This window comes from Pan paniscus, chromosome 10 (genome assembly GCF_029289425.2).
Source record: "Pan paniscus chromosome 10, NHGRI_mPanPan1-v2.0_pri, whole genome shotgun sequence".
In the NCBI taxonomy this organism is placed as follows: Eukaryota; Metazoa; Chordata; class Mammalia; order Primates; family Hominidae; genus Pan; species Pan paniscus.
In genome coordinates this window covers 121,067,518-121,094,081 of record NC_073259.2, presented here as the reverse complement: position 1 = coordinate 121,094,081, position 26,564 = coordinate 121,067,518, and the positions used below count along the sequence as shown (strand labels likewise).

Here is a 26,564-nt window from a genome sequence, read left to right as displayed (position 1 = left end):
GTGGGCTGGCACCAGTTGGGCTAACTGACACTGTTTCCAAGGCCAAGTTCTGCGTTAGGGTCCAGTGAGGGCTGAGTCCAAAGCAAAGGGTTTTCTTTTACAAACTAATAGATAATGCAGTTATTAAACAATACAGTTCCCAAGGCAATTATTCTCCTGCCTTTTATACATGAACAACTGATGGGCTAGTTACAAGTTACCTGCTTCTCAGGTCAATTTCCTAAAGATTTTCCTAAAGACATATTTAGCTTTATTTGGATTCCTGTAACCAAATAAATCGAGCGGAATGCAATAATTATGGTGAAGGTGCTCATCTGTTCTTTGATGTGTGTTTTCTCCTGCAGGTCTGGCGATCATTGGGTGAATATCCATAATTGAGGTACAGGGTTGGTAAACTTTCTGCAAAAGGGCCAGATAGTAGCTATTTTAGGCTTTGTGGGCTATTTATGTCTCTGCCATTAAGGCTTCTCCCTTCCCTCCCTCCTCCTCTTCCTCCTCTTTCTCCTCCATTTAGTTTCTGTAGAGAAAAATGTTTTATTTTATCCATGGGTATTAAATGCCTGATTACATGGGTTAAGGAGGTGAGGAAAGAGTGTGTTCTATTTCCTGTATGCAGATCCTCAATTCATCCCTGTTCCAGCCCCCTTCATTCATGCAGGCCACCTTTGTCTTTAAGAGGTGGGCTTCGGCGGCTCCTCTCAGACTGTAGCCCCTTCCTTACAATCTCTAGGTGTCACCTTCCTCTGGCCTAAGCAGAGAAACCTTCAACCAACTTCAGGAAGATGGAAAGCAATGTCTTATCTGCCGATGGCTCTCTTTTCTTCTTTGATGTGTCATATACCTTTTATTTTTCACTGACTATCATGTGAATGGGGTTTCAGGAAGGAGAGGAGAAAGCACATGCTTTGACAGTTCTAACACTGATCAGAAACTCAGTCCTGTTTTCACTCCAGTGACCTTCAATGAGACAGTTCACTCATTGCCCTGGGGCTATTGGTGCCATTTCCCAGGCCCCTCTTCTCTAGTTGCACAGATTTGTTCTGGCATCAACGCAGAAGTTTATGCGTACATAATAACATTTTCCTCCTTCCCTTCTTGTGACCACGGAGACACGTTTATCTGGTCGTGTGACCAGTAAACAGAGAGAAACATGTCAGCCCCGTGGCCTTTGAGCCACGGACAAGAATGACAAAAGCCTCTGAATCTCTAGCTCAGCTGATGGGGCAAGCCGGGCTCCAGTCACTCAAAGGAGAAGGAGATTCTAAGCTCCTTAGAATCTGCAGTGGGTTCAATGGTGGACCCCTAAAAATACATGCTCTGGGGGCCTGTGGATGTGCCCTTATTTGGAAAAAGGGTCTTCGCAGATGTAACTGAGTTAAGGACCTGGAGATGAGATCATTCTGGATCAGGCTGGGCCCTAAATCCAATGACAAGTGTTCTTAGAAAAGAAGAGAAGGGGCAGGACACAGAAGAAAAGGTGTGATGACAGAGGCAGAGACGGGAGTGATGTGTCTCCAGGCCCAAGAGCCCCAAGGATGGCCAACAGCTCCAAGAAAAACAATACAGAATCAAAGTTGTGTTGTTAATGACCTAGGCAGTCTATCCACAGTCCCCCTGAAAACTAGTGTCCTACTTCCCTTAACTCCTGGCTTCCCTTCCTCGTTTCTGAAGGTAGATGGATCCTGGAGAGCTACAATGCCCACTTACCTCCCTTCCAGGAATGCCCAATATTACATCATTCCAACAAGACATGAGAAAGGCCAGTGCTCACCCGGACAATCTGGATCTTGGCGGTTGATTGTCGGAAGCAGTTTTCTTTAAGGAATGTACAGATGATGTTAACAGCACTGTCAATCTGCTCTAGGAAGCATTTGTTGGGCTGGAGAAACTCCTTGATGAACTTATCCAGAAGGTGGCCTGGGGTCGTGAAGAGTGGTGCAGGCTGGGGAAGGAAGGAAGACCCCAAGTGTGAGTGGCCCCTGTAAGCCCACCCAAGTCTTCTTTTCCTGCCTGTACTGGGCCCCCTACCCTGCCTCTCCCAACTGCCCTCCTGCTCGTGGGCTGGCATCTTTTCTGTCTTTTGTCATTGCACAAATACATCCCAAGAACACACCTGAGAGTTTGGAGTGGCACACAAGACCCCCCACAGACACAAAAACTGTCCTAGTTGCCTCTCCTTCCCCCTAGGAGAGATCTGGATCCTTGTCCAGACAGATCTGTCATGTTCCTAACTCCAAACTCCTTTTTCATGCCCAGTTGGAGCATCACTTCCTAATGACCTGTGGCTTTTTGCTTTACCTACACCTCTGGTCCTTCCCTGTCTTCCCATTTGCTGTAGGTATTGGAGATTGCTGATGACCACATCCATTCCTTTCTTAAGGTTGTATCAGCCTGCGTTAAACACGCCATGTGCGGGTGTGTTGGTTTCCAAAGGCTGCCATAACAAGTGACCACAACTATGTGGCTTAAAACAACAGAAGTTTATTCTCTCCCAGTTCTGGAGGCCAACAGTTCAAAGTCCAGGTTTTGGCACAGCTGTGCTCCCTCTGAAGCACACGTGGTTAAGTCTCTAGAGATGGGAGGATTATTCTGCATTACCTGGTTTGGCCTGATGTTATCACAGGGGTCTTTTTCCTCTTAATTTTAATTTTTAATTGGATTAATTAATACATTTTTCTCCACTTTTACTTTAGGTTCAAGGAGGTACATGTGTGGGGTTTTACATGGGTAAATTGCATGTCGCTGAGGCTTGGTGTATGAATGATCCCATCACCTAGGTAGTGAGCATAGAACCCAATAGGTAGCCTTCCAACCCATGATTCTAACCCATGTTTTTTCAGAAATAGTGTCTCGCTCTGTCACCCAAGCTGGGGGGCAGTGGTGCCATTATAGCTCACTGCAGTCTCCAATTCCTGGGCTCAAGGGATCCTCCAGCCTCAGTCTCCTGAGTAGCTGGGACTACAGGTTTGTGCCACCACGCCTAGCTTTTTTTTTTTGTAGAGATGGGAGTCTCACTAGGTTCCCCAGGCTGGTCTCAAACTCCTGGTCTCAAGCAATCCTCCCACCTCAGCCTCTCAAAGTGCTATAATTACAGGCGTGAGCCACTGTGCTTATAAGGACAAGGGTACTTATAAGATGGAGGCAGGAGGGTTAGAGTTGGAGGAGGTGGTGTGATGTTGGAAGTAGAGAGAGAGGCTGGAAGATGCTATGCTATTGGCTTTGAAGATGGAGGAAGGGGCCATGAGCCAAGAAATTTGGACAACCTCAAGGAGCTTGAAAAGGTGAGGAAACATATATATGTATATATATATATGTGTGTATAGATGTGTATATATATGTGTATATATGTATATATGTGTATATATGTATATATGTGTATATATATGTATATATGTATATATGTGTGTGTGTATATATATATGTATATATATATTTTTTGGTTGGTGCAAAAGTAATTTTGAGACAGGTCTTGTTCTGTCACCCAGGCTGAATGCAGTGGCACAATCATGGCTCACTGCAACCTTGATCTCCCTTGCTCAAGTGATCGTCCTGCCTCAGCCTCCCAACTAGCTGGGACTACAGCTAATTTATTTATTTATTTTTGTAGAGACGGGGTACTGTTATGTTGCTCAGGCTGGTCTCAAACTCCTGTTCTCAAGTGACCCTCCCGCCTCAGCCTCCCAAAGTGTTGGGATTACAGGTGTGAGCCACTGTGCCTGGCTCAAATTCATGTGTTTTAAGCCACTAAGTTTAGGGCATTTTTTTAAAACAGCAGTAAGAGGCAAGTAATTACTGTTCTATACAAATATTGTACTTTTGCTGGCAACACAGACAAGTTGGGCTAGCTCACCTGGAGGTGGGGAAGGGCACTCAGCTTGAAAGTTGAAGGCCAACCTTGGTTGTTCTCAGATGTTGTAAGTTGGCCTTATAGTTGCTGAGGATGGTGCCTATTGAAGGAATATTCATTGCCAACACTGCCCCTTCCACAGGGCAGAATATTTGTGGTGTGTGAGTGCATATGTGTGCGTGGTATGAGTGCATGTGTGTGCATGGTGTGCATGCATGTGTGTGCATGAGTGCATGTGTGTGAGTGCATGTGTGTGCACGGTGTATGTGTGTGCATGTGTGTGAGTGCATGTGTGCATGTGTGTATGCATGTATGTCTGTGCATGTGTGCATGTGTGCATGGTGTGAGTACATGTGTGTGCATGTGTGTGAGTGTGTGTGTGCATGTATGTGTATGCATGTACGTGTGTGTGTGTGTGTGTGTGCATGAGCCCCCAATGTTTGGACCGCCTTATGCAGTGGTTCCTGGGCCTAAATTGTCTTCAACAACTGCAGAGACAGGGATGGTCTCACAGTTCTCAAAATAGAAGTTGATGTGATAGCAGAACAAAAACAGCCACAGTGAGTATCAAAAGATGGTTTAGGAGATGTTTGGAACTAAATGCCACATGTGCTTCTGGGTTGGAAAAGAATGTCCTATAAAGGCCCTTCTTGGAATGACTGTCGAAATCATCCCAATGGGCTGTATTGGGACAATAATATATGACTCCTAATCTCCTGAATTTGATCATGGCATGGAGGTTATTGAAGAGAATATTCTTGTTCTCAGAGATCCCTATGAAAGCATTTAAGGGTAAAGAGATGTCTGGCAGTCTACTCTCAAAGGGCTCAGTATAAACAACAACTATAACAATGGGCCAGGTGAGGTGGCTCACGCTTGTAATCCCAGAACTTTGGGAGGCCAGGTGGGAGGATCACTTGAGCCCAGGAGTTTGAGACCAGCCTGGCCAATGTAGTGAGATATAGCCCCATCTCTTAAAAAAAGATTAAAAACAACTATAACAACAACAATAATAACGTGTGCACACACAAACTGTAACATAGCAAATGTTGCACATGGGTACTGCATCTATGTGAGGGGATCATAGGAGTTTACTGAATCATTTTTCTAACTTTTTAAATGTTTCAAAGCTTCAGAATAAGATGTCAGGTCGGGGGGATAATTTTTTGAAAAAATCTGTCTGAAGAAGCCGGGAAAATTGGGGTCAGAGAGCAAAGACCAGGGGTCCAGTGAAAGTAGGGGTTAGGGTGGGCACAGGGGTGACTGCTCAGAGCGTCCTGATCCTTCTGGGTCCAGTTAGGGAAGTTCCCCTTTCATAGACTCCCCAACCTCTGTGAAGTTTGCTAAACTCATTTACATCTTCATTTACATGCCAGATTGGTGCTCAGTTAGCCTTCAAACTTCTGTGCAAACGGGGTATAGATTCCGCCTCCCATAACTTGAATATAAATTAATCTGTCTGTGAACTGTGGAATTTGATTGGCCTCTTTGGCCTCAATTAATACAGTTGTCTCCAGTGCGGTTCCCAGGAAAGCTGAGAGGGCTCAGTGGTCTAACCTGGGAAGGTTCTTCTTGGATGGCTTTTCTCTAATAAGCACTGAGCATGCAGGGGAGTTTGTGTTGACAGATTTACTTCTCCTTTTGGGGATGGGAGGGGGAAGGCCAGTGCACCTGTTTCACAGCTGGTGCCTTAATTGGTTCTCTTGTTTCGGCCCCACTTCTGACTGTTGCCCCCGGCACCTGCCTGAACGGAGCTCAGAGCCTGTCCTGGCATCCACAGGCCTGACTGCCACCCCCTTCTCTGAGCAATGCTCCGTTTCATGTCTCCACCTGCTCACCAGCTTTCTCTCTTGCAAAAATTAATTGAGATCTCGCATCTTTGGGTACCCCCCTTTCTCTTTGTTCCATTTTGCACTTCACAGTCATTGCCCTGATGGTGTGTGATGGGTTGAACTGTGTCTCCCTAAAAGATGCTGGGGTTCCAACCTACAGTATCGATGAATGTGTGTTACTTGGAAATAGTGTCTTTTCAAATGGGATCTAGTGAAGATTAGGTCATTATGTTGGGCCCTAATTCAGTATGACTGTTGTTCTTAGAAGAAGAGGAGATGATAAGACAGACATGCACAGAGGGAAGATGATGTGAAGACACGTAGGGAGAAGGGCACGTGACCACAGGGGCAGAGGCTGGAGTGATGCAGCCACAAGCCAAGGACTGCTGGCAACCACTAGAAGCTGCAGGAAGCCTGGAATAATTCTTCCCTAGGGCCTGCAGAGAGCATGGCTCTGCCAACACCCTGATTTTGAACTTGTAATAGCCAGAATGGTGAGAGAATAAATTTCTGTGGCTTTAAGCCATCTGTTTTGTGGAACTTTGTAACAGCAATACAGGAAACGAATATAGAGTACTCTCAGATAAGACCTAGCCTGGGGGTCAGGAAGACCTTCCTGCAGCATGAAACACCCTGTATTTGGAAAACCCTCTTACCAGAACATTCCAAGATGGTGCAGGTAACTCATTATCCAGGTTGGGAGAAGTCAACCAGGTTTGAGCTTCTTTTTTCAGCCATTGCCAGCATATTTTATCTCCACTCACATTATTGGTTGGGTCGACTGGATCCAAGATTACTGGCCTGTGTATTCCATTAGATTAAAAAAAGTCAGTTGAGCTGCTTGTGGGAGGCAAAATCTGTTTTGGGGAAAGAGGCCTGGAGTGGGAATCCAGCAACTTGAATTTGGATTCCTGCGGCTCCTCCAAGCTGCTGAGGGATTTTGTTTATGACATCAAGCCCCTCTGGCCCTGGGTTTGCTGCTTTACAGAGACATTCTATTAATAAAATAACAAAGTGGTCTCCTCTTCCTGCCCCCCCTCCCCTTTCTCTCTTAGCTCCTTCCTTCTATAAGGGGAAGTGTCTCTCCAGTGTTTGTTTAGGGGACAAAATGTGACTATGGTTTGGAATGTGAAAAGCACTGGCTGGACCTCCCCTCTTTCAGACAGACCCATCTGCCTCCCCACCCATGGTGGCTGCCATTCTTCTGGTCCAGCACTGGCTTGGTAGGGCAAGGCTGAGATCTCATTCCAAAGAGGTATGCCTGGCATGCGGATGATGAGGTACAGGGATAGGGTGTGAGAAGCTTGGCACCTCGCTGATTGGAGCTGGTGCAGCAGGATGTTCCTGATGGTCTCATCTTCAAAGTTGTAGTTGACCATCCAATAGACACACAGCTGCTCCTGGCATTTGATCAGCTTCAGAACGGTTCTGACGCCTTCAGCAATGTCAAAGTCGTCTTTTCTGCACCCTTGTTCCCAGGCATACACCGTAAGCAGCTCCAGGGCGTACGGAGACAGTGAGGGTAAATTCTTGATTTTTTTCTGGCACTGTGGGATAAGGAAAGGGTAGCAGCTCATTTGGGGATCCAGTTCTTACCATGTCAGGGATCTGAAATCAAGAAACCAGAGGTCCACAGGAAGTCTTGTCCTTTGCTAGAATGCCTACAGTTCAGTGGACTGACAATACCAAGTCTTGACAAAGATGTGGAACAACTGGGATGGAGCAGGGACCTCTCTTAGGTGCCTGCAGGCCACCCACTGCCCCCATCCCACAAGCATGAAAATAAAGGAAAATCTGGAGTTCTTTCGAGGGAAATTCCAGGCACCTTACTAGCCTTGAAAAGTCAATGAGCAACTTGATAAGCAAAAATATAGTAGTTCAGGGTCTACAGGAGCAGTGAAAAAAAAAAAAACCCAATAAAACAAAAACAACAAAAAAGAAGGTAATAGTCACTTAAAACAGTAGCCAAGGAAGTTAGAGTCAAAAGATGTTTTGTTCCCTATAGAAACTAAAGATAACATCTTAACATATGTCCCTGAGTTGATTTTCAGAAACTCAGGCCCCCACCAAGCAAATCCACTGGCAGGTAGACCTCAGATAAGGGGAAACTGAGGATGGAACCCTGACCTCGTTCTTTGTTCTAAATTTCTTCCTGAGGGTCTTGGAGGAGGTCACACCTACGAGCCAGAGCTAACGTTCCCTTCTGCTGATCTGAAATTTTTAGATAAAGCTTCGCCCATTTCACCCATCACAAATTGGAAAGTCTTTGAATCCTGTGACCGGCGCCACCCATCCTCCTCCTCCCTCCTGCTTGGAGACGTCCCACCTTTTTAGGTCAAACCAATGTACAGCCTCCACGTGTTGATTTATGGCTTTGCCTGTAACCTCTGTCCCCTCACCTTTAAAACCCTTACCTGTAAGCCATCAGGGAGTTCGGCTCTTAAACATGAACTGCCCAATTCTCCCTGCTTGGCTCCCTGCAATAAATGCTTCACTCTCTCACTGCAATCCCAAAGTCTGTTTGGCTTTGCTGCGCTGGGTGGGCAGATCCCCAGTTGGGTTTGAGAATATGCCTGAAACTCACATCTTGCTGATGGGAGTATAATTTGGTAAGATTTTGGAAATGATTTGGCAAGATTTGCTATGGTTAAACAAAAAAACAAACTACATATATATTTTATATATTTACACACATATATGTACACAACATTCATATATGTGCACTGGATAGCCCAGCAATTCTACTGCTACATATTTATCCAAGAGAAATGAATGCTTACATTCACAAAAAGACATGTAGGGAAATACCCATAGTAACCTAATTCATAATTGCCCCAATTTGAAAATGACCCAATCATCTATTTGAAAATTGCCCCAATTTGAAAATGACCCAAAGCAGCAGAATGGATAAATGTGTGTTACATTAATACAATGGAATATGGGAAAACAATGAAAAAAAGTGCTACTATGGCTGGGTGCCATGGCTCATGTCTGTAATCCCAACACTTTGGGAGGCTGAGGTGGGCACATAGCTTGAGCCCAGGAGTTCAAGACCAGCCTGGGCAACATGGTGAAACCTCATCTCTACAAAAAATACAAAAATTAGCCAGGTATAGTGGCACACTCCTGTAGTTCCAGCTACTTGGGAGGCTGAGATGGGAGGATTGCTTGAGCCCAGGAGACGGGTTGCAGTGAGCCAAGATCCCACCACTGCACTCCAGCCTGGGCAGCAGAGCAAGACCCTGCAACCATATGAATGAGTCTCTCAGACATCCCGTTGAGCCAAAGAAGGCAGAAATGAAGTATGTACCATATAATCCCACTTACTTTGTTTGTTTAAAATCAAGCAAAACTAATCTGTGGTGGTGATAGATGTTAGAATAGGGGTTTGTTTGCGAGGATTACTGGGGGGACAATGGGCTTGAGGCACCTTCTGGGGTACACAAAATGTTCCCTATGTTGATTTGGGTGTTGCTGGTAAGGTTGTAAAAAATGCGTTGAGCTGTATACCTAAGATTGTTGCACTTTACTGGATGTCAATTATCTCGATAAAAAGGAAATGAATGATAACCATATATAGACAGTTGGAAAATTACCTGTTGATGCCAGTGCTTTATCAACAGGATCAAATCCTTTAGTTTTCCGGGACGGTTGTCAAAAAACTTCTGCTGGAGTTCAGTGAAGCAGACTGCAAACTCACCAGGACTGGCATTTGTCTTATCCAAGGATCTTTTGAGCTCTCGATAGATCCAGGGGCTGGGATTATCATTTAAGCCTGATGTGAAACAGAAATTGGAACGTTGTTATTTATGTAACCTGGTTTTAGAGAGCCAGGGTTGCTCTACAATGAAGGTCAGTTATAGTTTGATAGCACACGACTCTTGCTTAATCGGTCAGAGGACTGGTACCTTTACATAAAACATAGTAGGGAAGGGTGACTTGGCCCATTAGATAATAAAGTGTAGTCTAAACTGACTATAATGAAAACGGTATGGTGTTAACCCAAGACAAGATCAGCAGAATCTAATGGAGGGACAAGAGATGGAATTATAAACGAGAAAGGGAATTATCCAAATTAGTAGGGAACAAGTGGGTTCTTTAAAAAATTGTTTGTGTTGGCATAGTTAGTATACATCTGGAAGAAAGGAAAGTTTATATTTTACATGCAATATATTCTGTCATTGAGTCCATCCTGTGAATATTTTACTTCAGAATGTCAGGGTACAGGGACTTTGAGGAGGCAGGCAAGGTGGCAGCAGGGCCCTGGAGGTCTGGGGACAGGGGCTGGTTTAATCAATCGGTTTCCATTCTTGCTAGCTGAGTTCCACTGTTTATAAACACATTTATTTAGCCAGGCACGGTGGCTCATGCCTGTAATCCCAGCACTTTGGGAGTCTGAGGCAGGTGGATCACCTGGGGCCAGGAGTTTGAGACCAGCCTGGCCAACATGATGAAACCCCGTCTGTACTAAAAATACAAAAATTAGCTGGGCGTGGTGGCAGGTGCCTGTAATCCCAGCTACTCAGGAGGCTAAGGCATGCGAACTCCTTGACCCCGAGAGGTGGATGTTGCACTGGGCCATAATTGCACCACTGCACTCCAGCCTGGGTGACAGAGTGAGACTTTGTCTCAAAATAAAAATAAAAATAAAATAAACACATTTATTGATTGATTACTGTTACTGAAACACCAGGGGTTCAGTCTAGGTCCTGCTGCTCACCACATAGAAAGCCAATGACTGAAACAACAAGTGTTGCCAAGAAGAAGGGTTTAATCAGGTGCTGCAGCTGAGGAGATGGGAGATGAGTCTCAAATCCTTCTCCCTGACAGACTAAAGTTAGGGTTCTATATAGCAGGGAAGAAATGTAACTATGTGTGGGAAAACGGGAATTAGGGAAGGGTAAGGAGGTAATCATGAGGAATAAGGGATTTGACATCCCATTGTCTGGATGCAGTGACTGGTGAGTTTCAGTTCTTTGATACTTTTTGAGAGGTCTGAGGTTCCTTTTCTGAGGAAGGAACTTAGATAAAACAAATGTAAGTTTCAAGCTTTAAGATCAGAAGGGTCAATTTCTATGTTCATTAAAAAACAAAACAGCCCTCCCCCCCACAAAAAAACAACCAAACAAATAGAAACAAAAACAAACAAAAAATGGTCTATAGGACTACTGAGTTTGTTTCATCATTATTCTTACTTTTAGAGACAGAGTCTTCTCTGTCGCTCAGGCTGGACTGCAATGGCACAATCATAGTTCACTGTACCCTCAAATATATTTCAAGGCTCAAGTGATCCTCCTGCCTCAGCCTTCTGAGTACTTGGGACCACAGGCGTGTGCCACCATGTTTGGCTTTTTTTTGGAGAAAAAAAAAGCCTGTTGCCCAGGCTGGTCTTGAACTCCTGGCCTCAAGTGATCCTCCCACCTTGGCCTTCCAAAGTGTTGGAATTACAGACGTGAGTCAGCTCCCTGGCCCATAAACACATTTAGATAAGAAACCAGGAGAAAGCAGCTAGCTTGTTCCTTTCATACACCCCAGTGGATATTTACTGACTCCCTAGGCATGGTTCTGGGCACTTGGCATGCAGGGAGGTTGACGGAAAGAGCATTCTATCTTCCCCCATAATGATAATAAATAGCTAACGTTTATGGTGTGTTTACTCTAAGCCTTTTATGTACAGTGAAACATACAAGCCTCACAAAACTCTTAGCTGGCAAGTGCAATTGCAATTACTAATTTACAGATGAGGATAATGGAAATACCAGCCAGTCAAGTAAATAGGTACTTCTTGCTTTGGGTCAAAGGCCCTAGGGGGAGAGTTGTAGTGGCACACAGTGGTGGAAAGAGATGCAGAATTGGAGACAGCCAGCCTGGACCTGGTGTAAAAATAGGCCAGATTAGTTAGGCTAATATTTAGTTTAAAAAAAAAAAAAAAAAAAAAAAAGCAAGTTACCAATTCCCCTGTAGGTTGCTTTTCTCAGAAAGTGACCCTGTGTTTCCTTGCAGAAAAAGGAGCTTATAATAATTTGGAATGTGCAGCTTTACCACCATCTAGTGGCAGCTTCTGGGTAGCACATGTGGGGAAGAGTTTATTTCTCATTCTCACACCATCTTTGCATGATGGGGTGAACCCAGTAGAGGGCGCTCTGGCCAGGTCTCCCAGCATGGCACTTGGAACAGGAAGAGAGGACTTTCCTATGAGAATTATGATGCACCTGTCTCCCTCCTTGACTCCAGCCCTTGTTTGAAGCAGGCCCCCACCCCCAACCCTGAGCATCCTAATGGCCCTGGAATCTAGTTTCTAGTCTGACTGTACAGCTGGCAGGCATAAGTGAGTAGTAGGACCAGGATAAGAACTCAGAACTGCCAACCTCCCAAACTGGTACATGTTTCCCCAAGCCAGGCCACCTTTCTGTGAATGTGAGTTATCAGGATGTCTGTATGTCTCCTCCTTATCAGTGATGCCTGGGCTAATTGTTCTTCATGGTTCCTGGTAACCCAGAAATTCCTTAAAACTATAGGTGATGGAAGGTACTCTGGCCATGGGCTTAGAAGACCTGGGCTTTTCTGTTTCCCCACTTGTTTAATGATGGCTTAAGTTTCAGCTTGGGAATTTTCCCTTCCCCTCCCCTCTCTTCCCCTCCCCTCCCCTTTTCTTTTCTTTCTTTCTTTTTTTTTTTTTCTTTTGACAAGATCTTGTTCCATTGTCCAGGCTGGAGTATAGTGGTGTAATAATAGCTCACTGCAACCTTGAACTCCTGTGCTCAAGTGATCCTCCTGCCTCAGTCTCCCCAGTAGTTAGGAATACAGGTGCATGCCACCACATCTAATTTTTAATTCTTTTGTAGAGATGGGGTTTCACTATGTTGCCCAGGCTGGTCTTAAACTCCTGGCCTCAAGTAATCCTCTTGCCTCAGCCTCCCAAAGCGCTGGGATTATAGGCAAGAACCACTGTGCCCAGCCTGGAATTATTTAAGTTTGTGATTATATGTGCACCTGTACTTGAGACTATGCTTTGTGCTTGAGACTATCCATCTATCTACCTCATCCATAAATATATACATATATTTAATATCTATCCATCCATCCATCTACATTCATTTTTCCATCCATTTACCTTCCATCCATTTATCCATCATGATCCATCCATCCATCCATCCAACCAACAACTATTATTAATAATGAACATTGTGCTAGAGACCATAGAAGAACAAGATACTCATGATACCCGTCCTCATGGAGCTTATAGTCTAGGAGAGGAGAAAGCTAAATACATTATTTCCATATAAGTTGTGAAAGGAAAATAAATCTTGGGGCCCCAAAATCACTGGGTTAAAGGGAAAAGTCAAGCTGGGAACTTCTCAGGACAAACCTGCCTCCCATTCTATTCAAAGTCATCCCTCTGCTCACTGAGATAAATGCGTATTTGATTGTCTCCTTTGGTTAATCAGAAACTCAGAGGAATGCAACCATTGGTCTCTTATCTACCTATGATCTGGAAGCCCTCTCCCCACTTTGAATTGTCCCACTTTGCTTCGAGCTGTCCCGCCTTTCCGGAGTGAACCATTGTTCATCTTACATATGTTGATTGATGTCTCAGGTTTCCCTAAAATGTACAAAAGCAAATTGTGCTCTGAGCGCCTTGGGCACATGTCATCAGGACCTCCTGAGGCTGTGTTACGGATGCGCATCCTCAACCTTGGCAAAATAAACTTTCTAAACTAACTGAGACCTGTCTCAGATAGTTGGGGTTTGCAAAGTGATAAATCTCATGATTCAGAAAGCACAAATGGCTACTGGAGCATGTGGAAAGTGGATCTAACCCAGACGTAGAGAGCCAGAGGACTTAAAGGATGAGTTGGAGTTATCCAAAAATAAAAGGCTGGGGGAAGTATGTTCCAGGCAAAGGAACAGTATAGGCCAAAGTCTCAAGTTGAGCTAGCATCATGTGGGTTTGAGGAGCTCAGGGAAGGCCAGAGTGGCTGAAGCATAGAGAGTTAGTTGGTGGTGAGTGGTACAGCTGGAGAGGTAAGTAAGTAGGGGCTGCCAGATCATCAAAGTCCTGTCCTGCTGAGGAGTTTGATCCTTATCCTTGTAAACCAAAAATAAAATTCTAAGCCTTCCCAACCTACTGAATGAACCCCTCTCTTGGCCAAGGGGAACCCCCAAAGAAATCTGAAAAACTAGCTCAGGTCATGATGGGAAGGAGGAGCTCAGACACCTCATTATACCCTCCTCCCTTTGGAATTCAGGCACAATTGACAAACACTAACATTAAAATAGAGACCCCAAGACTGACAGAACAGACTCTTTGTAGCAGTATGACACCAAATTCCAGCTTAACTCTGGCATCGCCTGACAGATAACAGGCCCTAAAGGAAATCAAAAGTATTTTACCCCAAAATATATTTCTTCGACATATTTTGGAATGGCCCTGCAAAGCTGTGTCCTGTGGAAAAATTCACATTCTGTGGAGAATCCCCTTCCCCTTCCAGATCTTTTCCTGATTCAGGAGAGATTTTAACTAATCGTCTGACATCTTTAAGGTCTGATAAGGGACATTTACCACCTACTCTCCTTGAAGCCTGCTACCTGGAGGCTTCATCTACATAATAAGAACCTTGTCTTCCACAACTCCCCTTTTCTTAAGCTGAACTCCTTCAACCAACTGCTAATCAGGAAATCTTTATAACCACCTATGACCTGGAAGACCCTGCTTTGAGACATTTTGCCTTTCCAGGCTGAACCAATGCATACCTTATGTGTACTGATTTACGTTTCTGCCTGTAAATTCTGTCCCCTTAAAATGTAGACAAATCAAGCTGTAACCTAATCACCTGGGGCACACGTTCTCAGGAACTACTGAGATTGTGTCACAGGTCATGGTCCTCATATTTGGCTCAGAAAAAACCTCTTAAAATATTTTACAGAGTTTGGCCTTTTTGGTCAACTTCCTAAATGCAGTGAAAAGCCATTAGAGGCAGAGTGTGTGACACAATATTTGTGCATGGAAAGAGAGCACCAGCTGCAGGGTGGAGTGAGACAGGAGGCAGGGAGACAATTAGGAAGCCATTGCCCCATCCCTGGTGGTGACGTTGACTAGGGAAGTAGCAGTGGGAAGGGAGAGAAATGATGAAGATTTAGGAGCAAGTTAGGCAGAACTGGCAGGACTTAGTGATGGGCTGTGAATGAGGAGGTGGGGGAGTTGGAGATACAATCCTGGCTTAGGTATATAAACCAAAAATAAAATTCTAAGCCCCCCCCAGTCATCTGAATGGACCCCTCCTCTCAGCAAAGGCATTCCAAAGTTGACCTGAAAAACCAGTTCAGGCCATGATGGGAAGGAGGAGCTGGACATGCCTCATGATACCTCTCTCTCTTTTGGAATTAGTGATAGAACAGGCTCTTGTCTGATAAGAAACATTTACAATCTACTCTCTCTGAGGTCTGCTACCTGGAGGCTTCAGCTGCATGATAAAACTTTGGTCTCCACAACCCTTTATCATCATAACCCAGACATTCCTTTCTATTGATGATAACTCTTTCCATCAATTGCCAATCAGAAATCTTTAAATCTACCAATGACCTGGAAGCCCCCACTTTGAGTTGTCCTGCCTTTCCAAACCAAACCAATGTACATCTTACATGCATTGAGTGATGTCTCATGTCTCCCTAAAATGTATTGTATTAGTCTGTTCTCATGCTGTTAATAAAGACATACCTGAGACTGAGTAGTTTATAAAGGAAAGAGGTTTGATTGACTCACAGTTCCACATGGCTGGGGAGGCCTCACAATCATGGTAGAAGAGCAAGGGACATGTTACATGGTGGGAGACCAGAGAGAGCTTGTGCAGGGGAATTCCCCTTTACGACACCATCAGATCTCGTGAGATTTATTCATTATCATGAGAACAGCATGGGAAATACCTGCCTCCATGATTCAATTACCTCCCACTGGGTCCCTCCCATGACATGTGGAAATTGTGGGAGCTACAATTCAAGATGAGATTTGGTGGGGACACAGCCAAACCATACCACGTATACAACCAAGCTGTACCCTGAGCACCTTGGGTACATGTCATCAGAACTTCCTGAGGATGTGTCATGGGTACATCCTTCACCTTGGCAAATATACTTTCTAAATAGATTGAGACCTGTCTCAGATACTTTTGGTTTACAGGTGATAGCGTTGCTGGAAAAGAGGGTCCTGATTCAGATCCCAAGAGAGGGTTCTTGGATCTCATGCAGGAAAGAATTCAAGGCAGGTACAGAGTATGGTGAAAGAAGCAAATTTATTAGAAACGACTTTGTTACAGGGTAGGCCGTCCTCAGAAAGGAGAAGGAGGAATGCGCCATTCTTTGTTAGTGTCTTCGTTGATAAGAAATTCTAAGGAGCTGTCATTAAAATTGGAATGTGCAGATGTGCTCACTAAAGGTAGGGGGTATTGGTGCTGTTAAATCAAGTTTTGCCTAAAGCTGCCTCCTAACATATTTTAAGTTTGGCCTAAAATTTCTCTGTACATGGTGAACTATAACCTAAAAGGATGTGTAAACAGATTGCAACCTACTCTTGTGCCAATCACTGAGTTTCGGCCAATCAAAGGTGGCCAACTGTTCAAATCTCGTTCAAATAAGGCCAATGCTGAGCTATAACCAGTCTGGCTGTTTCTGTACCTCACTTTCATTTTCAGTACCTCATTTTCCTTTTCCTGTCCATAAATCTTCTACCACCACATGGCTGTGTTCAAGACTCTCCGAACCTACTCTGGCTCGGGAGGCTTCTAGATTCGTGAATTGTCTGCTCAGTTAAACTCCATTAAATTCAATTTGGCCAAGAATTTTCTTCTTAACAGTGGTATTGATGACCATTAATCCTTCAACCTAAACCTGCTCATTAATGCTGCCTTTAAGTGGACTGAACTTTTAGGACACCTGGACATTTTGTAGGCTTAGTGGGAGATGTTTTGTATGGCCTTAAATATTCTGCAATTATAATTGGTGGTCAGCTTAGACTGTGGCTATTTTCAGACCCAAGTATTAAGCCTGTAGGTTCCTTGTGAGTGCCTAGCTACTTGCTTTAAGATGGAGTCACTCTAGCCATCTTTTATTAAACCAGAAGCCTGGTAAGCAGAGGTTACTTTAACAATAAGCAAGAGTGTGGGAATGTTTGCTGAGACAGGAGACACAAGAGGTGGGCAGGTCTTGGGGATTTAGGAGTTGGGTTCTAGGCACCCCCTCAAGCTTTGATAGTTATCTATGGAAGGTTGTTGCCTTGATTTTGACCTGGTAGGAAGGCAGACTTCAAATGCTTGCCCCAGCTGGACTTTTCCCAGATGTCTGCCTCATCCTCTTACTCTAACCAACACTGACTCTGGTCAAAACCTGCAAGCGTGATCTGCGGACCAGCAGCTCATCATGGAGCTGGCTAGAAATATGAAATCCTGGGCTCTAACTCAGACCTCCTGAGTCAGGATCTGCATTTTAACAAGGTTCCAGGTGATTTATGTATACAGTATGGCTTAAAAGGCTCTGCCTTAGATTCTAGAATCCAGAACATTTTCTCCAAAGTCAATCAGGGTATGGGGGAGAAGTTAGTTCCAGAGAAGAGAGCAAGTCCAGGGTAGAAGGGATTCTTCTCTCCTGAGGGTCTACGGTCTCCCATTTTTTAAAGCAGCAGTGGTATCTATCCCACCCATGGCCTAGAGGTTGCACAGAGCTGTCTGGCACCCCCTTCTTTGGCTTTTCTCTCCTGACACCCAGCAATGCTTACTCAGAGCGTTGAAGGCGGCCAGCACCTCGAAAGAGATTCTCTGATTTTTTGTGAACACCTGGATGGTGAACCCATCAAGGGACTTCTGGATCTCGAAATTGTTTTCCATCCACTTCGTGAACAGACAGAACTTCAGCTTATCCCCAGTTTTATCGAGGATGTCACGTTGGCTTCTCTTCTGATCCTGGAATTGTTTTAAGTCACTGAAGAAGAGGACAAGGGTACCATCGGAGTTGCCTCTTAAGACTGTTTTCCGTCCATAGGAGCCACCCTGCCAGTGACAAAGAAGCAGATATGAGACACTAGATTCTGGGGTTACAGGGATCTCTAGCAGGCAGTGGTATTTCTCAACTCAAGTAAAAGCCAAAAATGGTCTTAACATTGAGTGGCAGGCATCCATTTGCCCCACAAAGACCTGATTGGGATGCTCATAGTAACACTTTTCATACTAGCCCCAACCTGGAGGTGACTCAAATGGCCGCTGGCAATAGAAACGGATTGAACTGCCCCACCTGCCACCACCAGCACCTGTGCTTACTGTCCCAGGGCCTGAGGATAGGATCGCCTCACCTGCCATTGTTGCTGGTGCCTGTGCGCATCTGGGGGAATGGGGGTCAAACTGTCCCACCTGCTGCCAGCACCTGCACACACCATTAGGGAACCTGAAGACAGGCTCGCCCCACCTGCCACCAGCATCCACATGTGCTGCCCAGGGGCCAGGAGATTAACCCATCCTCTTTACCACCAGCAGCACAGGCACACACCATCCAGAGGCCTAAGGAGGGGCCCACTCTGCCTGCCACTAGTGACCACCTGTGTCCCCCAAGGGCCTGGGGACCAGCCTACCCAGCTTGCCATCACTGATGCCTGTGTACACCACTTGAGGGCCTGAGGGTTGGCCTGCTGCTGCCGCTTCCACACAAGCCACCTGGGGGCCCAAGGACCTGCCTGTTCAGTCCACTGCTGCTACCACTGGCACCCGAACATGTCATCTTGAAGTCTGATACCCTGCCCACCTGGACACACCAGCATTGACACCCACATACACTGACTGGGGGCCTGAGGACCAGCATGCCTGGCATACTGCTGTCACCACTGGTGCTTGAAGACCAACCTGCCTGATGTCCCTGTTCCCAGCACAGCCTTTCCACAGACTCCATTAACAACTACACTGTCAGCCACTGAGGAGCTCACAGACAACATTGATGCTAATGAAATCATGTGGAGGCTCCACTAACTGTGCCCACACAGAATCAAAGCCAAAGTGCTCCACTCAACCAACACTATAGACACATCTACAGGAAAACATCTTTTTATTCTATTTTTATTTAATTTTTTAGAGACAGGGTCTTGCTCTGTCACCTAGGCTGGAGCATAGTGGCACAATCATATCTCACTGTAATCTCAAACTCCTGCCAGAAGCAATCTTCCCACCTCAGCCTCCTGAGTCACTGGGATTATAGGCATGAGCCATCATGCCCAGCAGAGGAAAATGTCTTTCCCTATGAAAGTCAATAAATAAAATTGGAGAAGTGACTGTTACATTAGCTGTGCTGATATCAATGTAAGGACACAGAAACATGAAAAAGCAAGGGAAACATGGCACCTCCAAAGGAGCACAATAATTCTTTAGTACAGATCCCAAAGAAAATGATATCTGTGCAATGGCTAAGAAAAATTCAAAACCATGATATTAAAGAAATTCAGTAAGATACAAGAAAACACAGATAAACAATATGAATAAATCAGGAAAATAATTTATGCTCTGAATGAGAAACTCAACAAAGAGATAGATATTCCTAAAAAGAACCAAAGACAATTCCTGAAACTGAAGAAATCAATGAATAAAATAAAAATACAACTCACTGCTTTAACAATAGACTAGGTCAAGGAGAAGAAAGAATTTCTAAACTTGAAGACAGTTCTTTTGAAATAATCCAGCCAGACAAAAGGAGAGAAAAATAAATAAAAATGAGTGAAGAAAGCCTATGTGCCATATTGGTAATCATAAAGTAACCAAATATTTAAATTTGGAAAGATCTAGGAGGAGATGGGCAAAGGCATAGAAAATCTATTTAATGAAGTAATAGCTGAAAACTTCCCATGTCTTACAAGAGATTTAGACACCCAGATACAGGAAGCTCAAAGATTCTCAAATAGATTCAACCCCAAAATGTCTTCTCCAGGCATATTATAGTCAAACTGTCAAAAGTCAAAGACAAAGATATAATTCTGAAAATAGCAAGACAAAAGTATAAAGTCACATATAAGGGAATCCTCCTCAGACTAATAGCAGATTTCTGAGCAGAAAACTTACAGGTCAGAAGAGAATAGGATGATATGCTCAAAGTGCTAAAAAAAAAAAAAACCCTTTCAGACAAGAATACGATACCCAGCAAAGCTATCCTTCAAAAATGAAGGAGAAATAAAGTCTTTCCCAGACAAGCAAAAACAGAGGGAATTCATCACCACTAGACTAGTTCTACAGAAAATGCTTAAGAGAGTGTTACATCTGGAAACAAAGGGATGATGTCTACCATTATGAAAACACACAAAAGTATAAAACTCACTGGTAGAGCAGATACACAAATGACAAAGAAAAAGGAGTCAAATGTTATCATTACAAAACCCCCAACAATTGGAAAGGTAGGCAATAAAGAGAAAGAAAAGAACAAAGAATGTACAAAACAATCAAAACAAATAACAAAATGACAGGAGTAAGTTGTTACCTATCAATAACAACCCTGAATTTAACAATGGTTTAAATTCTCTAGTTAAAAGATACAGACAAGCTGAATGGATAAAAAATAAGGTCCAACTATATGCTGCCTCCAATAAACTCACTGCATCTGTGAAGATACATATAGACTGAATGTGAAGGAATGGAAAAAATATTCCACACAAATGGAAACCAAAAGTGTGCAGGAGTAGCTATACTTATATCAGACAGAGTAGACTTTAAGTCAAAAACATAAAAGGAGACAAAGAAGGTCATTTTATAATTAATGATCAGGAGATCAATTCAGCCAGAGGATATAAGTATGTGTATATATGTATATAGACATATATATGTATATGTATATTTATACACATATGTATGACCACCCAACGGTAGAGCACTGAGATATGTAAAGCAAATATTAGAGCTAAACAGAGACAGAGAGACTGCCAATACAGTAATAGCTGGGAACTTCATCTCACTTTTGGTATTGGGCAGATCACATAGACAGAAAATCAGCAAAGAAATACTGGACTTAGTCTGCATTATAGTCCAAATGGACCTAATGAATATTTGTAGATTATTTATTCAGCTACAGAATACACATTCTTATCAGCACAGGGAATGTTCTCCAGGATAGACCCTATGGTAGGTCATAAAACAAGGCTCAACAAATTTTTAAAAATTGAAATACTGTCAGGTATCTTAATGGATACTTATCACAATGGATACAGACCACAATGGAACAAGAGGAACTTTGGAAATTGTACAAATACCTGAAAATTAAACAACACGCTCCTGGACAACCACTGGGCTGATGAAGAAATTTAAAAGGAAATCAAAAAATTTCTGGAAACAAATGAAAATGGAAACACAACATACCAAAACCTAAGGGATACAGCAAAGTTTGAAGCAATACATGCTTACATCAAAAAAAATAGAACAATTTCAAATAAACAACCTAACGGTTCATCTCAAGGAATTAGAAAAGCAAGAAAGGCCAGGCATAGTGGCTCACACCTGAAATTCCAGCACTTTGGGAGGCTGAGGCGGGTGGATCACCTGAGGTCAGGAGTTTGAGACCAGCCTGACCAACATGGTGAAACCCCGTCTCTACTAAAAATACAAAATTAGCCGGGCGTGGTGGTGCATGCCTGTGATCCCAACTACTCAGGAGGCTGAGGCAGGAGAATCACTTGAACCCAGGGGGCAGAGGTTGCAGTGAGCTGAGATCATGTCATTGCACTCCAGCTTGGGCAACAAAAGCAAAAATCCATCTCAAAAACAAACAAACAAAAAAGCAAGAATAAACCAAACCTAAAATTAGTAGAAGGAAAGAAATAATAAAAATCAGAACAGAACTAAACATAATAGAGGCTAAAAATTAACAAAATAAAAAGTCGGTTTCTTAAAAAGATAAACAAAATGGATGAACTGCTACTTAGACTAAATAGACTAAAAAAAGAGAGAAGACCCAAGTAAATAAAATCAGGGATAAAAAAGGAGACATTACCATTGATACCACAGAAATACAAGGGGTCATTAGAGACTATCATGAACAACTACATGTGAACAAATTGGAAAGCCTAGAAGAGATGGATAAATTCCTGAACACATACAACCTACTAAGATTGATCCAGGAAGAAACAGAAAACCTGAACAGACCAATAGTGAGTGAGTAGATTGAATCAGTAATAAAAAACTCCTCAACAAAGAATAGCCCAGGACCAGATGGCTTTACTGCTGAATTCTACCAAACTTATAAAGAAGAATTAACACCAATTCTTCTCAAACTATTCCAAAAAAATTGAAGAGGAGGGAATTACTCCTAACCACTTCTATGAAGTCAGCATTACCCTGATACCAAAACTAGACCAAAGACACAACAAAAAAGAAAACTACAGGCCAATATCCCTGATGAACATAGATACAAAAACCTTCAACAAAATGCTAGCAAACCAAATCCAATAATACCTCGAAAAGATAACACATGATCAAGTGGGATTTATCCCAGGGATGCAAGGATGGTTCAACATGAGCAAGTCAACAAATGTTGAACATTTGCACATCACATCAACATAATGAATTATGATTATCCTGGTATGATTATCCTGGTAGATGTAGAAGAACATTTGGTAAAATTCAACATCCCTTTATGCTAAAAACCCTCAACAAATTAGGCATGTAAGGAACACACCTCAACATAATAAAGTCCATATATGACAAACCCACAGTTAACATCATACTGAATTGGGAAAGGCTTTCAGCCTGTATCCTGGAAGTCCTAGCCAAAGCAATCCCACAAGATAAAGAAATAAAAGGCATCCAAATAGGAAAAGAAAAAGTCAAATTGCCCCTCTTTGCAGACCATATGATCTTCTATACAGAAAAACCTAAAGACTCCACCAAAAAAACCTCTTAGAACTGATAAATTTGGTAAAGTTGCAGGATACAAAATCAAAATACCAAAATCAACATACCATACCAACATACCAAAATACCAACATATTCTACACATCAGTAATGAACTAGCTGAAAAAGAAATCAAGAAAGCAATCTTATAGTATTTAACAAAAATACCTAGGAATGCATTTAACTAAGGAAGTGAAAGATCTCTACAATGAAAACTACAAAACACTGATAAAAGAAACTGAAGGTGACACAAGCAAATGGAAAGGCATCCCATGCTCTTGGATTGGAAGAATTAATATTGTTAAAATAACCATACTACCCAAAGCAATCTACAGAATCAATGCAATCCTTATAAATACCAGTGACATTTTTTTTCACAGAAGTAGAAAAAACAATCCTAAAATTTGTATGGAAACACAAAAGATCTCAAATAGCCAAATAGTACTAAGGAAAAAGAACAAAGCTAGAGGCATCACGCTACGTGACTTCAAAATATACTACAAAGCTATAGTAACCAAAGAAGCATGGGATTGGTATAAAAACAGACATACAGACCAAAGGAACAGAATCAAGAACCCAGAAACAAATCCACAAATTTACAGCCAACTGATTGAGAAAGCACCATGAACACACATTAGGGAAAGGATACTCTCTTCAATAAATGGTGTTGGGAAAACTGGATATCCATATGTAGAAGAATGAAACTAGGCCCCCATCTCTCATCTTATAAAAAATTAACTAAAAATGGATTAAAGAGTTAAACGTAAGGCCTGAAATGATAAAATTAATAGAATAAAGCAGAAGAGTAATGCTTCATGATATTGGTCTATGCAAGTATTTTGTGGCTAAGACTTCAAAAGCACAGGCAACAAAAACAAAAAATAGACAATTGGGACTATATTAAATGAAAAAGCTTCTGCACGTCAAAGGGAACAATCAAGAGTGAAAAGACAAGCTGTAGAATGGGAGAAAATATTTGGAAACTATTTTTCCAACAAGGGTTTAATATCCAGAATATACAAGGAACTTGAACAACTTAACAGCAAAGAAAACAACCCATCCCATTAAAAAGCAGGCAAAGGGCCTAAATAGACATTTCTCAAAAGAAGACATACAAAATGGCCAATGGGTATATGAAAAAATGCTTGACATCACTAATCACTAGGGAATGCAAATCAAAACCACAATGAGATACCATCTCACCCCAGTTAGAATAGCTATTATCAAAAAGACAAAAAATAACAAACGCTAGCAAGGATTTGGAGTAAAGGGAATCTTACACACTGTTGGTGGGAATGTAAATTAGCACAGTCATTACGGAAAACAGTATGGAAGTTTCTAAAAAAAATAAAAATGGCACTGCCATTCAATCCAGCAATCCCACTAACTAGGTATTTATCCGAAAAAGGGATAACTGCACCCTCATCTTTATTGCAGCACTATTCACAAAAGCCAAGATATGGAATCAACCAACGTATCCATCAGCAGCTGAATGGATAAAGACAATGTAATATATATATACACAATAGAATACTATTCAGACACAAAAAGAATGGAATTCTGTCATTTGCAGCAATGTGGATGGAACTAGAGGTCATTATGTTAAATGAAATAAGTCATGCATAGAAAGACAATTATTGCATGTGTTTATGTGGAAGTTAAAAAAAGTTGATCTCATGGAGGTAGAGAGTAGGATCATAGTTACCAGAGGCTGGGAAGTAGAGGAGGAAATGAAGAGAAGTTGGTTAATGGATACAAACATACAGTTAGATAGAAGGGATAAATTCTAGTGTTTGATAGCACAATGGGGTGACTATAGTTAACAATAATTTATTATATATTTCAAAATAGTTAGAAGAGAAGATCTGAACTGTTCTCAACACAAATAAATGATAAATGTTTGAGGTGATGGATATCCTAACTACCCTGATCATTTCACATTGTATCCATGCATCCAAATATCACATGTGCCCCATATAAATATGCACAATTATGTAAAAATAAAAAAACACAGTAGAATGGACAAATGTGGAATATTCACATAATGGAATTGACACAACAATGAAAAGATAAACAACTGTACCCCACAACATAAATTTCATAAACATCATAGGTCAGAGAAACCACGCACTAAAGCACACAGAGCCCATGATGCCATTTATATAGGGGTCACCCATGCATCCTGGTTTACATTCCCAGCTTTCACACCAAGAGTCCCACATCCCAGGAAACACCCCAATCTTGGATGAACTGGGATAGTTGGTCACCCTATAATTGTAAAACGTTTAAAAACAGGCAAAACGTGTCTATGCTGTTAGAAGTCAGGAGATTGCCTACCTGGGTTTGGAGGTGCTGACTGGATCGGGGGCCCAGGGCTCTGGGGGGCTGAGAATGTTTTGTTTCTGGATCTGGGTGGGAGTTACACAGTTACATTGTTTGTGGCTACCTATCAAGCTGGACACTTTGATCTGGGCACTTTTTCTGTTTTACTTCCATGAGGAAAAAAAAATTGAGAGGCAGGATAGTGTAGTGGTTAAACATGCATGCCCTCAAGCCAATGACCCAGGCTTAAAATCCCAGTTCTGACAATAGCTATTAACCAAACTCGCCTTAGCTTGCTGACCTGGGCCAGGGCTGGGGACACCACGTGTCTAGATTTCTTTATTGAGGCACTAGCGGATGTGTGCAAGGGGTAGAGACCAAAAAGTGTGGCAGCAGCAGAGAAGGGACGTCAGCAGCGCAGGAGGCTAAGAGGGTAGTATTGGGCCATCAGGACCCCCGCGCCCCCAATTCTAGGGTCCTGGCATCTCCCCAGTCCCCCTTCCTCCCCAGAGGTCCAGAATTTTCAGCCTCAGTCCTGAGATTTGTGTCCACAAAACCAAATATTTCTAACTGATAAAAGCCACTCCTTCTTGCTGCGGAGAAACCACAAGGCAACCTGGGTAGTTTGAACAAAGTTCTCTAGCCTCCCTAAGTTTACTCCTCTGTACTGTGGAGAGGATAGAAGAAAATCGCAGTGAGTAATCACAGTGAATTCACTGAGCACTGCCAGTCTTTTGCTAAGAACATGATGTGCTCAAGCCTTACGATACTCTGAAGTGGGTATTATGCCTCTCCCCATTTTACAGAGTCAGAGACTGAGGCACAGAGAGGTTAAGTAGCCTGCCCAGTGTCACACAGCTCTGGAGCAAGCGCCTGCTCCAGAGCCTGAGACTCCTACACCACATCCCACCCAAGTGTGGGCCTTGCACATAATAGGCACCCAGCACCCAGTAGCTCGGCCTTGCTGCCGCCGTGGAATCTCCTGCCTCCCAGAGACCCAACCTCAGCCCTGGACTCACTATGGCCACTCCCTGCACCAGGGGGAACTGTTCGGGTTCCTGCAGGACGTCACAGATGGTGTTCACCATCTCGTCGATCAGTGTCTGACATTCTTCGTAGGGCTTCAGGTATTCCTGGATAAACCAACCCAGCTTCTGAGCAGGCACCGAGGACAGCTGGGACTCCCCATTTCCCATTGCTCTCAGCTGGCTGCCGGCAAGACAGTGAATGGTAGGATGGGAGGCAGAGGAATTCTTGCTGCTGCCCAGAGCCAGGAAACTGAAACTGAAGTCTAGAGGCCTCTCTCCACCCACTGCAGCGAGCTTACCAACTCTTGTATCCGGGACAGGGAAACAAAACTAACTTAAGCTCAGAGGCTCTGCCCTGCCCCTTGCAGTGAGTTTACCAACTCCTGCATCCGGGGCAGGGAAACCAAAACTAACTTAAGCTCAAATGCTCTTCCCCGCCCCTTGCAGCAAGGTTTACTGACTCCTGCACCCCAGCAGGGAAACCAAAACTGACTCAAGCTCAGAGGCTTTCCCTGTCCCCGGCAGCGTGGTGACCAGCCCTTCAGGGGCTCCCCAAAACTTGAGGTTAACCAAACAGCCTCTAGAACCCCATTGTGAGGGCTTCATACCTGCTAGACGTCTGTCCTTGAGCACATCG

At 43.3% G+C, this 26,564-nt stretch overlaps 1 protein-coding gene across 1 annotated transcript in view; it reads right to left on the bottom strand.

Annotated features, from left to right (window-relative positions):
* OAS2 (2'-5'-oligoadenylate synthetase 2) overlaps positions 1 to 26,260 on the bottom strand; it is a 33,099-nt gene extending 6,839 nt beyond the window's left edge. The window contains exons 1-6 of the mRNA XM_055096201.2: positions 25,919 to 26,260; positions 17,447 to 17,717; positions 9,276 to 9,454; positions 6,991 to 7,226; positions 6,336 to 6,480; positions 1,772 to 1,942 (exon numbers count right to left, since the gene is read on the bottom strand). Coding sequence (XP_054952176.1) covers positions 1,772 to 1,942; positions 6,336 to 6,480; positions 6,991 to 7,226; positions 9,276 to 9,454; positions 17,447 to 17,717; positions 25,919 to 26,095 — 1,179 coding nt within the window. The 5' untranslated portion in view covers positions 26,096 to 26,260. The remainder of the gene's footprint in view (positions 1 to 1,771; positions 1,943 to 6,335; positions 6,481 to 6,990; positions 7,227 to 9,275; positions 9,455 to 17,446; positions 17,718 to 25,918) is intronic.
* Positions 26,261 to 26,564: the final 304 nt, after the last annotated feature.